General features: G+C 55.3%; 7 protein-coding genes across 7 annotated transcripts; 2 read left to right on the top strand and 5 right to left on the bottom strand.

Annotated features, from left to right (window-relative positions):
* Positions 1–224: 224 nt before the first annotated feature.
* On the bottom strand, positions 225–977 carry GNI_004970 (hypothetical protein; the record flags this gene model as incomplete). Its single annotated transcript, XM_011130280.1, has 3 exons — positions 225–306; positions 524–719; positions 824–977. The coding sequence occupies 3 exons, from the start codon at positions 975–977 to the stop codon at positions 225–227; spliced, it is 432 nt and encodes a 143-aa protein (XP_011128582.1).
* A 758-nt stretch (positions 978–1735) lies between these two features.
* On the bottom strand, positions 1736–3002 carry GNI_004960 (putative alpha/beta hydrolase; the record flags this gene model as incomplete). Its single annotated transcript, XM_011130279.1, has 2 exons — positions 1736–2601; positions 2666–3002. The coding sequence occupies 2 exons, from the start codon at positions 3000–3002 to the stop codon at positions 1736–1738; spliced, it is 1203 nt and encodes a 400-aa protein (XP_011128581.1).
* Positions 3003–3183: 181 nt separating this feature from the next.
* GNI_004950 (hypothetical protein) lies at positions 3184–5445 on the top strand (the record flags this gene model as incomplete). The annotated part of the gene is made up of 1 exon (XM_011130278.1): positions 3184–5445. One exon carries the CDS (start codon positions 3184–3186, stop codon positions 5443–5445), a length of 2262 nt encoding a protein of 753 aa, XP_011128580.1.
* A 357-nt stretch (positions 5446–5802) lies between these two features.
* Positions 5803–6369, bottom strand: GNI_004940 (40S ribosomal protein S9; the record flags this gene model as incomplete). The annotated part of the gene is made up of 1 exon (XM_011130277.1): positions 5803–6369. The coding sequence occupies one exon, from the start codon at positions 6367–6369 to the stop codon at positions 5803–5805; it is 567 nt and encodes a 188-aa protein (XP_011128579.1).
* Positions 6370–7215: 846 nt separating this feature from the next.
* GNI_004930 (telomere stability/silencing protein) lies at positions 7216–7926 on the bottom strand (the record flags this gene model as incomplete). Its single annotated transcript, XM_011130276.1, has 1 exon — positions 7216–7926. One exon carries the CDS (start codon positions 7924–7926, stop codon positions 7216–7218), a length of 711 nt encoding a protein of 236 aa, XP_011128578.1.
* Positions 7927–8167: 241 nt separating this feature from the next.
* On the bottom strand, positions 8168–8680 carry GNI_004920 (DNA-directed RNA polymerase I II; the record flags this gene model as incomplete). The annotated part of the gene is made up of 2 exons (XM_011130275.1): positions 8168–8408; positions 8508–8680. 2 exons carry the CDS (start codon positions 8678–8680, stop codon positions 8168–8170), a joined length of 414 nt encoding a protein of 137 aa, XP_011128577.1.
* Positions 8681–9956: 1276 nt separating this feature from the next.
* Positions 9957–11821, top strand: GNI_004910 (hypothetical protein; the record flags this gene model as incomplete). The annotated part of the gene is made up of 2 exons (XM_011130274.1): positions 9957–11755; positions 11797–11821. The coding sequence occupies 2 exons, from the start codon at positions 9957–9959 to the stop codon at positions 11819–11821; spliced, it is 1824 nt and encodes a 607-aa protein (XP_011128576.1).
* Between the last annotated feature and the right edge of the window lie 39 nt (positions 11822–11860).

The raw sequence follows: 11860 nt of genomic DNA, 5'->3' as shown, positions 1-11860 counted from the left end.
CGCCGGGAACGAGTCTTTCAACGCCGCACACGCGTGTGCGGCGCCTGCTGCGCGTCGCGGACGCGTCGTCTTGTGATGCCGCTTGTTCGCAGCCGGAGGCAAACACTCCGCCGCGTGGTCTTGTGTGTGCGCATACAACGCATTCGTCACATCAAACAGACACAATATCAACTCGTTGTAAATCTTCGGTGTACCCGGCAATCCCGTGCCCGGCTGGTCGATTGTTACCGTCGGTGGTCCATACCCTGGCTGAACGGCTCTTGGGTGAATGGCTCCCGGCTGAGCGGGTGCCGGTCCAGGTCCTGGCTGAAGAGGTCCTGACGGGCCCAGTCCAGTCGGGGGTTGTCCTAGTCCCCCGTTCGAAACCGCACCTGGGAAGGCACTTTTGGCCGCAGTGGGGAGCGGGCTGGCCAAAGGGGGACCGCTGGTCCGAGCGCCGGTCGGGAGCTGCAGCGAGGTGTTCGGCGAGGCCGATCGAACCAACCCGACGACTTCGCCGCGGGTGCCCAGGGGTGGCCCTGACCCACCCTCGGACAAGGGGATTCGCGCCTCCATCTTCTGCTCCGCTTCTCGGTGCACGCGAGAAGCCGACTGCGTCGAGTTCAAAGCGTCCACGTGCAATTGCAACAGCGAACGCACCGAACCCAACAGCCATAGCAACGCCTGCATCCGGTCCGCCAGATGCTCTTCCACTGTCATCGCACAGGCCCGCATCCGATCTACACGAAGCAAACGTGAAGCAAACGTGTGTGCGCACAAAAGCAAAAGTGTGCGCACAAAAAGCAAACGTGTGTGCGCAAAGCAAACGTGTGCGCAAACTTACTCTGAAGGGTCTCTAGACAGCCACTCTTGTACAATTCGTCAATTACAACCCGGGCATGACCACCTATGAACTCTTTTTTGGTGATCCGATCCAACAACTCAAATCCGATCAGCGCTTTGCTCTCATCATGCTTAAATGAAAAATCATGCTTCATTATGGTGGCATACATTATGGTGGCATACATTATGGTGGCATACATTATGGTGGCATACATTATGGTGGCATACATTATGGTGGCGGCTGTGAAGAGATGAGTTACATTAGATAAGTGTATATTGATGACAATGCATAACCATCCAAACAGCACACACTGAGACCTTCTAAGAAATGTTATACTTCGAACAACACATGGAACTGAATAGGGATCGACCTTGTAGCTCATTATATGTTCCATGTCAGTCTAAAGTTATGAATTCATACTTGGAAGAAAGTCTTACCGATTTTACGGAGGTGAGCATGTTCTGGGAGTAGTTCTGCCATTCTTCTGACGGTTTTTGGTCCAGGTTACATAAATGCCTCAAGGAGATCAGTAGTAAGTCTAAAACGCCATCAGCCACAATTCCGTGTGCGGCAATTTTCATCCACCTGTTATTCCCACGTGTTATTCCCACCGAGCCGTGAATTTAAACCCTCAACCCGGGCTGCGACCTTGAGCTGTGACTGTGATGGCGGGTTGACCTGTGACTGTGATGACGGGTTGACCTGTGACTGTGATGGCGGGTTGACCTGTGACTGTGATGGCGGGTTGACCTGTGACTGTGATGGCCCCTAATGTCAAGTACAAAGTCCCCCCCCCCCCCCGTAAAAGCAAAGTCCCCTAAAGTTAAGATCATCTCCTACCAGCCAACCTTGTTCGGTGCTACTCAGAGGCGCGTGGCTGTAGATTGATTACAGTTCAGTCCCACTTGATTACTATCTATTCGTTTTGGGTGACCTCACCTTGAACCACCGCTTGGGTCGGTAGGAGATGAGGTCGAAGAAAACCTCCTGTCTCATTGACGGCGGACATCTGGACCGGGGAGGTCTGTATTCGCCTTCGGCAGTGAAAGGGAGGAGGTAGTGGAAGTCGTCTAGTTTGGCGTTTTTGGGGAATTCGAGGAAGGTGGCTACGAGGGCAGTGCATTCATTTGCTCGTTCCGAGAGTAACAGGTGTGTGCAACCAGGGAACACTATGAGGTGACAGTTATTGAGTTCCTCGAGCATGGTGGTGGCGATGTGAACAGGGACCACGGTATCGGTGCTGCCCCAGAGTAAGAGGATGGCGATCCCCGTTCGACCCAGCTTGCGATAAATGTCGTGACCGTTCCAAATGGGGAGTCTAGTGACCGCGCCAAGAAAGGCAGGGATTGTACCCCTCTTGTCGAAGAGGTTCCACATAATCCGATCCCACATGACCTGTGCAGCACCGGAGGCACAGTCGTCAGACGAACAACGATCCATAAAGGACTTGCGGTTAAAACAGCATCGGCACACACAGCAAGGAGAACATGGAATTAAACACTCACACGTCATTATTGCCGATATAGAACGCGGACGATGTTCCAACATACCCGCCGGAGACACCAGTATCAGACGCAAGACCAAGTTCATGTGCTTACACGCAAACGAACATGCTATCAATGCTCCCAAACTAAAGGCGATCAAACTGCAAGAGCGGTCCTGCAGCTTCAAGTGCACTAACAACTCATCCAACTGGTCCACAAAGAACTGGGGCGTATATGTATATCCCCCGAACACATCGAACGGCGGGCACGAAGACAGGCCATGACCATACAAATCTACAGAACTACGTTAACAACCTACACCGGACCGGAGCAAAGGTTGGAATCACGCACTGCTTACCGTACGTTAAGACCTGATAACCAATGGCAATCAAATCCTTCGCTGCGCCCTGCCAGGTTGATCTTGTTCCGTTCAAACCGTGAAACCCAATTACCAACTCTCCATCCTCCGGACCTTCCAGTTTATAATGAGTAATTCCCAACGAGCCTTTGAACAACGAGTGCACTTGGTACGGGCATGTCTTCTTCTTCGCCTTTCGCTTTATGCTTGGATGGTCTTCTAACGGATTACCTTGCTCTTGAAAAATGTCAGGCCCCTGCTGATGAGAGGAAGCATCCTCCGTATGAGTAATACTGACAGGCTGTTCATGATTTTTCCCAGGTGAACCTTGGCTCATTAACATTGATGCCCTTTTTTGGGCGCAACAGCGAGAAGCGTGTCCTTGCGAGATGCAAAAAAGCTGCGGAAGGGATTCTCTCGCCAAACAACCAACCAATTAACAAAGCGGCCTTATTCCCTGCCCCTCGCCCCAGTTTGCTTCACGATGCTCCGGTGCACACGCGTGTGCTGCCTTGATAATGAGGCGCGATGGTGGGTTACTGGCCGGAGACGAGCGCGAGGACCAAGAGTTTCGCCGTTACTTGAAGACGCTGAACACGGAGCCCGATACAATACGCCATACTTGCATCAAATGTCGCATCAACAAGCCATCGATGGAATGCTCTGATTGTTTTGCGCTATTGTGTCAGGGCTGTATTCGTTTTTATGGACATGACCCCAAGCACAAGGTAACCTTCCACCATCCAGAGAACTTGCCGCATAATCTCATTCCGGGTGTTGAACCATCTTATTTGCCGCCGGATATGATGGTAAACATTAAGAGAGCGACCGGTGGCGCTGGGGCAGGGACAGCCGGTTTCCGACCGGGTAGGGGTGCGGGAGGAGACCCCTGCGACATCAGCGATTCGGAAGAGTCCGATCCTGGGCTGGTTCCGCGTGTGGCGCGAGAATACAAAACGGTGACGACCAACAGCGAGGCGGTCTCGTTGTATGAGGGAACCACAAAGGTTTGTCGCAGCTGCAACTACCGGATATTGAACGACTTGCGCAGACATCCCCCTAACCATGTCATTCTTGACCCGGACACGGCGGCGAAAGAAATCAAGGCGAAGCTGGAGGACTATGAGATCAATGGTCCGCAATTGGTCGCTCGAGGTGACGAGGCTCAGCACTTTTGCATTGCGGAACGGGAGAAGCTTAAGAGAGATCGAATAAGGGTTAATGAGACTCTTGGAGAGGCGTATCGGGTGGCTAGCCAGGCACTGCAGGAGACTAAACTCCAACTAATCAAGGCGTTGAAAAAAGTCTTTGAGGAGCGCGCTGAGGAATTGGATAGAGTGGACAGCGTCTTGCATCGGCGGCAGCGGATTCTCACCTGCTACGACAGCATCCTGGCGCAGCTAATTCCCTTGGGAAGAGAGAATCACGCAGCAGGAATCAACGTCTGGCGCAAGTATTGCAGGAAAATAAACGAGAACGAGCACGACAAGACGCTGCAGAAGCCCACCTCTTTGCTTTACCACCAGGTCGGGCCCTACATTGACGGCATCGACGCGGCGCTGGACAGCGTGAAGAAGGTTGCTGACCTCATGTCGGCCCGGATTACGTCCATCGTGGCCGGCCACGTCGACCGGTCGATCATGAAGCCGGACGAGATTCGCAACAAGATCGACGGCAAGGTCTTCATGAACTTGGATACTCTGCGGGACGCCCAGCGCATGCAAACGTTGCTGGGTTTGCCGCTGACTCTGAGCAATGCTCCGGGCACTGATGTGGCCGTGTACAGCCGAGATATCGGGCCGGTGACGAAGTCCATGTTCTTCTACATGATAGACACCTTCCATACGCGCTGGACGAAGGTCTTGGTCGCCATCCACGACTACCGCTGGCTGGCCGTCTATGTGCCGGACATTCCCGTGGTCGTGGACGGCGACGACCCTACACTGGGATTCCGACACGGTGAATTCGCCGACCTCATGACCGACTCACACAAACCGCTGTACAGACGCCCACCTGAGTGTGTCCTACGCCTTTCGGAACTGAAGTGCACGCGTTTTGAACCCTCGACCCGCCGCTTCGATCGCCAGCTCACCCGAACCTCGACGGACTCGGCGGCTGTTGCGGGTCCGCAGCGGGCAAGGAGCTCTTTGTCCGACGTCTCCTCGCGCGGGAGCTTAGCCAAGACGACAGCGAAGGCAGCGGGAAGTCCCGCCGCAGAGCCTGTCGCGGGGGCAGTGGCAGGTGCTACAGCTGAGGCTGGCGCGGGTAAGGCTGGAGAGGTTAAGGCCGGCGCGGCTAAGGCCGACGCGGCTAAGGCGAGTCCCAGAAGTGGCAGCAAAAACCGCAGTCCGGGTTCCTCGCCGCGGAGCCCTTCGGCCTCGCCCATTTCGGAGGTGGCTGCGAAGCCGGAGCCGGGGTTCATGCCGCACCTGATACAGGGCCAGAAGGACCTGACACCGATGGCCAGACTGCTGGGCGAAACCATCAACACATCGGGCCTGGAGGTGCTGCGGATTGTGAATGGGAAGCCGGTGGGGTGGTGGATCTTCGTGCACCCCAAGGACGAGACGGTGCGCGGCTGGGCCACGGAACTAGGCAAGACCGGACCCAGCCTCCATGTCGACGACCACTGGCCCTCCATCTCCAGCAGGTACACCCCCTCCACCAACCCGGGCACCAACGCCAAGGCGCTGGGCATCGACATGCCACCTGTCGGACGCCGGTGGGCCGCAGTCCACGTCCGGGACACGCCACTCAACTGGGAAGAACCCCCGACATAACGGGTGCTGGGTGTTGGCCCCAAGCTGGTGCTGGACCCAACCGGCTGGGTGTTGGACCCAAGCTGGGTGCGGAGTGTTGGACCCAAGCTGGGTGTTGGACCCAACCGGCTGGGTGTTGGACCCAAGCTGGGTGCGGAGTGTTGGACCCAAGCTGGGTGCGGAGTGTTGGACCCAAGCTGGGTGCTGGGTGCTGGACCCAAGCTGGGTGCTGGGTGCTGGACCCAAGCTGGGTGCTGGGTGATGAATCTGAATGTACACCCCCATATTACGTCTGGGAGGTCTATCCCAACCCCGTATAAAATAGTTACACTGTTTGGATAGCGAGGTTAGTGTAGAGTGGTCCGGGACAAAAAAGAATTACTCTTCGTCAGCAGGGGCAGCCTTAGCAGAAGCAGCCTTCTTACGGGCAACACGGCCGGGGCGGCCGCCACCGAAGGGAGAGGTGCCAGCGAAGTCTATGTGCTTCTCGGAGTCAATGCGGACCATGAAGGAGGGGCAGTCAACAAGCTGCTCACCCACTCTGATGTGGCGTTGTCTGATGAGCACACGGGCGTGGTGGATAGACTTGGCGTGGGCCAGCTTGAACACTCTCGTCTGGAGACGTCTTTCCATCAACTTGTTGACAGTGAGACCGAGGACGTAATCCAACTTCTGCTCGTTCTCGTTCAAGAGTCCGAGGCGAGACAGACGACGGAGGAGGGCATGGCCTTCGAAAAGTCTCTTGGGGTCGTTCTCGTCCAAGGTAAGAAGCTCACGAGCGGCCTTACGTATCTTGGCGAGGACCAATTGGACTCTCCAGACTTCCCTCTTATTCTTTAGGCCGTACTCGCCAATGAGCTTCAATTCCGCTTCAAGGCGCTCCTTCTCATAAGGCCTCTTTGGGGAGCGAGCAGTCTTGCTATTGTTGATGTAGCACTTAACCATTTACTTCGAATATGCCCCTTTCGGCTGTTTTGATGCCGCCGAACACGTGTTTTTATGCGCTGCAAAAAAACTGGAGACACAACAAATGACAGTTAAGATGCACCGTCTTGTCATACTGAGCACCACGATGCTCTGCAAAGCTGTCTGGACTCCTGGAATGCCAATTCAAGTCAAGAACATCATCAAACCGACAACTGAGTACCCGGACGACAACATTGCAAGAAGCGCATGGGCATCTTTTGGTTTAATGGCCCCGGACGCTTCGTCATATATCGTACCACCGGAACCACCTCGCGCTAACCCAACGCTAGCCCGCTATCCATATCGCAATTACGAATTCCTTCAGAATGGAGGTGTTCCCCATTTAATTTGGTACGACCCCAGACTTGGGCCGCCAGCGGGCAGCTTGCCCCTTATACCGCCCACAATTGACCCTCCAAATTACCGCAACTCTCCGGGAAACTATCACTTCTATGATGCGCTTCCTATGCCGAGCAGTTACAAATATTCGACGGCGGGCAGTTATGATAATGTATGGCGGAACCCGCAGGTGGCCCCGTATCCTATGACACCGAATTTACCATAGGGGACCCGCACGGGTCATCTGCAACTCATTGGGGGTGGGAGAAGGGCTCATTGGAACGTCAAGAATGATATGAAGCACCTATGAACACGTGCGCGCGCACGCAAACGGCCCGCCCAGTGCCACATGAATTTAAGGTAAGACGTGAGAGCCACGGGGAACGATATCGGGCGGAGTTCCTAAGGTTTTTGCACTAATGTGGATAGCTCTGTGCCTGGATATTTCAACGTCCGGATATCTCACTCGGTCTTGAATTCGGATGTCTATATTTCAATATCGATGTCTATATCCAAGTCTCCGAGCTCCATACTGTTAATGTTGGTGGTACTGGATACTTGAGGACTAGGGCCAAATGACCACAAATCGCCTGTTTCAGCGGGAGCTGCCTGTGCACATTCGGCGGCAACCTCGGCGAATAACTCGTCATGCTTCGGCTGGGCCTGTTCCACAATGTCGAAAGGGTCAGCTGAGTCCGGATGCAGATGTATGGCATATTTCTGGATGACATCTATGGCAGATAGGGACTTGCCTTTGAACTGGTCTTCTCCCCCAAGGCTCCTAATGAGCTCATCTTCCCAGTCCTTCTGTTCCTGGAGGGCCTTGGCTTTCTTCGCTGCTTCGGCGTCACGAATGCGTCTTCCAGAAAGATCTCTGCTGCTTTCGAAATTGTGAACCTTGACCTTCATGCCCTTCTTTTTGAGCATGCTACCGAACCCGCCTTTGCCTCCCAGCGTCACCAGGGCCACGTCAAACACGACATTCGACTGTACGCTGTCAGCATCCAGGCAACTGTCACTTGACAAAACCTTGCCGCCTCGTTTCAGATAAAACGGGGGCTTCGAACGATGTTGTAACGCAGGCAGAATCTCATAGCCGAGAGCTGCAGCGGCAATGGGGTAAAGTTCCCCACCAGCACAAACTCCTGGGTCCAGTGGTATATATGTGCCTTGTAACCTGAGGTAGCTGGCCGTCATATGTGGTTTTTTTCCCGGCCAATTTAAAATTAGTTCCTCTCCGGGTAGGTTACACACTTGGCGCCGGAGAGGCAGCGCAATCCTGGGTTGACACAGCCACGTTAGCGTCGGCACAATGTCTGTATCATTCACTACTGCCAATCCCTTTGCGCACTTGTTCTGATCTAATCTATTTAATGCAATTGTTAAAGTTGCCTGTGTGCAGGCAGACGGATAGGGTGAGGGCGGGGGGTAAAATGGTCTAGTCTACGAGGAGCTCTTCAATAGTCCAGTCCTCATACTCGCCGTTGGGCAAATACCGACGAATCATAAAAGGCATTGTCTTGGCGATGAGTTCTTTTTCAGCTAAGACTAATGGGTCGCTTTCGCCTTCAATTGGCACTGTCACAGGCGCGCCAAGACTAATTTGAAGAGCCCGTGTCCCAATAACTCGAGCCTTCTCGAACTTGGTCATATATGGACTTGTCTGGCGAGGTCCAGTCCTGCAAGCACAAAAAGGTAACACAGTCGTTGAAAGCGAACGAATAAGAGGGAAGGTCCCAACAGGAAGTTCTAAGTCCCAGGAGAAAGTCCTTTCTTACGCAGCTTTTGTGCCGGGCCTATGCGAAGGCAGGGCGTTTTCAGCTGGCACGATTTCCGTTTCCTCCCCATCCGGAGTGTCTTCGGGTAATTCCAGACCGTCTTCCTCCTGAAGGATGTCGTCGAAGACGTCATCCTCCATCCCCATGTCGAAGTCATCGCCTAAGTCCGCCATTAGTTTTAAATGATTGCCGAAAAAGCTGAAAGCCCAGGCTCCCGGCCATGTGCTCTAACCGAGCATCACCGACCGACAACAACAAGTCTGAGTCCCAATTAGACCCAGAAAAATACCCAAGCAAGGTAGTCACATGCCCCCTCCTAGTCCGGCTGCGTAACCGTGGGCCAGTCACATGCCCCCTCCTAGTCCAGCTGTTAACCGTGGGCCACTGGGGTGCCGTCCGCGCGTACTATTGCTAACCACATGCCATTCGCCAGTTGGCACCTTCTTTACTCACAGGGACACCTTCGTTGCTTGCCACTTGTTCACCTCGACACTCGTTTACCTCGACTTTTTGCGCCTCAAAAGGCGCGTCGTGTTGCCGCATTGTCCCGGTCCTGGTTCCTGGCTTCAGAACACGGTGCTCTGGCCGACCGAGCCCCTCCCGCGATCGCTTGCTACGCACGCGCACGCATTCCTGTCCAATTCTTCAGCAGACTTTATCTTGTCACGACTCCGCATTCGTCCAAACACAACGTCCCAGCCAGTCTTACATACGAATTGGAAGAGAACACGTTACCCGGTCTTCCCGCGCAACCAGCACTGCACCCGACAAATTCTTCGCGGAACAAAGATGAACAAATGGCTTAGCAACTTTTGGACATGGGTCTTTTATGTCGGTTTAAAATACCCAACCGAAGTCGAAGAACTCAGCCAACAAACACATCTGGCTTATTACGATGGTCGCTTCCAGCTACCTACCGATCACCGTCAGCCCTTCACCAGTACTACACCAACCGACGCTTTATAAGTGACGGTTCAGGCTTACAGCTTTCCGGACCAGATCAGCCGCCGAATGTTGTGTTCAAGAGCGGGAAACCCTCCACGGCGGTCCGGCTTGCAAGGTGGCGCGGTTCGGCCAACAAGGCGCTGTGTTCGTTTGTGACCAATCGCTCTCTGCCGCGCCCTCTGCAATTGAATGCAACCAAGTCATCTGTAACCGGGGTGAGTCCTGATGAGAGTATCTGGTGAGAGAGTCTCAAAGATCCCAAAATGGATGCCCGACCTCAGGAGTACGATAGGACATTGGGGAAATTGTATTCGGCGAGACTATTGATGGAGATCGGAAAATGTGCGATGGGATCAACGGTTACTAAAATGTGCCACATGTTGTCGGGTTAGCAGATCTATTGTCGGTATTGCAGATCTGTAGTCGGTAAATGGTTATTGTCGGTAAATCATATGTGCCCTCTTTCAAAGTGCATGCAGTACAAAAATTTGAGCGACTTTTCAAATGACTTACAACTCTCGGGATGTCTCTCAGGACCGTTGCCAGGACGCTAAGGCAGCCGTGGAGCAGGCCGCCAAGCACCTCGTAGACGTGACGTTGGAGCACGCAAGTGATATGGAGACTTGCGGACGCAGCCATGGGGCTTCGGACAAGAAGGATATGATGTCTGCAGCAGCGTCTCCTGCCGCAGCGTCTCCTGCCGCACCGTCTCCTGCCGCACGGTCACCTGCCGCACCTTCTCCAGCCATGCCGTCTCCCGTCGCGCGGTCTCCAGCCGCACCGTCTCCCGCTGCACCGTCTCCAGCCAACTTCAAGGATAACGTGGACGTGCACGCTAAGGCAGGTGCGGTAGATACCAGTGCATACTCGCTAAAGACGCCTGCTACACCTGCTGTGGACACGCGTGACTTCCACTTTGATACGGGTGCGGCTGGTTCTGCGTTGAAGGATGCGAAAGATTCGGCAGTATCTCAGGCGAAGACAGGCTTCGAAGCGGGTCGGCAAGACGCCGATCAGCTTGGGTCTGCCGCCGCAGATGCCCTGGACCGAGGGATGGAGGGTGCGAAGCAGGTTGGCCATGACGTGAAGGACTCGGTAACTTCTTTCGCCAAGTCGGGTTACGACGCTGCCAAGTCGGGATATAACTCTGCCAAGTCGGAGTACGATTCTTCCGGGAACTACAACATGGGTTCGTCCACGAACAATTCATCCATGGGTTCGTCTCTATACGACTCGTTCCAGTCTGGAAAGGCGGCGGCGGAAAAGAACCACGATGTGAAGTCGGCTACAGCCTTCTCGAGCAAATCCGCGCTTTCAGATGGCTACCACCAAGCGCGCGACCAGCAGGGCTATAGTTCGGCAGACTGGAGCCACCCCAGTTACGGCATGAGTGCCCGCGCGGCAGACGCTAAGGACTCGATCGTGTCCAGTGCAAAGAACACGGCCCTCGATGTGGCGGACACAGTGAGCGCACGTGCGGCAGATGCGAAGGATTCGGTCGTCTCCAGCGCCAAGACAGCTGGACACGAGATGTCTACTGGCTACGCGGAGGGTAAGACACTTAGCCTGCATCCGGAGCGCGCATTGCGAAGCACGGCGGCAGCTGCGAGTGGAGTCATCGGGGACGCGAAGGACTCGTTTTCGTCGGGTGCCAAGGCGGGCGCGGACTTGACGGCACAGGCGGCGGGGAAGGTCATCGATGTGACTGCCCCGGCGCTGTATGCGGCCAAGGATACGCTGGCCTCGGGTGCCAAGGCGACGGCACACGCCGCAGCTGCTGGTAGTAGCCAGCTCGCCAAGGGCACCGGCTTTGTCGCCGGAAAGGCTGTGAACGCCTTGGAAGGCGCGGCTGATCTGACTGCCTCCGGACTCCAGGCGACGGGCTCTGTCCTCGCCGACGCGGGACGCACAGCGGCTGAGACTGCCGCGGAGGTGGCCGTGGACGCGAAGGACGCTTTGGCTTGTGGAGCCAAGGCAACCACGCACGCCGTGAGTCGAGCGGCGGGTGCTACCGTTGAGGGTGCCTCGCAGCTTGCCGGCAAAGTCGCGGACGCGACCGCAACTGGCGCCAAGGCGGTGCTGAATGCCGGCGCTAAGGCAACCGGTGCCGTACTCGGCGGCGCAGGACACCTCGTGGCCGATGGGGGTCGTATGACGGTTGCGGGAGTGAACAAGGCGGCGGATTTGGTCGCTGAGGGCGCGATTGAGGCCAAGGACGCGTTGGCTTCGGGTGCTAAGGCGACGCTGCACGGCGCGGAAGCCGTGCTCGAGGGTGGAGCCAAGGCCACAGGCGTGACGGCAGGGTTAGTTGTGGACGGTGCGATGGTCGTGAAGGACGGCGTAGTTGGCACCGGGCACCTGATCGCTGACGGTGCGACTGTGGTGAAGGACGGGTTGGCATCTGCAGC

This window comes from Gregarina niphandrodes, assembly GCF_000223845.1.
Source record: "Gregarina niphandrodes unplaced genomic scaffold scaffold00001, whole genome shotgun sequence".
Classification (NCBI taxonomy): Eukaryota; Apicomplexa; class Conoidasida; order Eugregarinorida; family Gregarinidae; genus Gregarina; species Gregarina niphandrodes.
The sequence above is the reverse complement of the archived record's forward strand: the minus strand, read 5'-3'. Positions and strand labels throughout refer to the sequence as shown.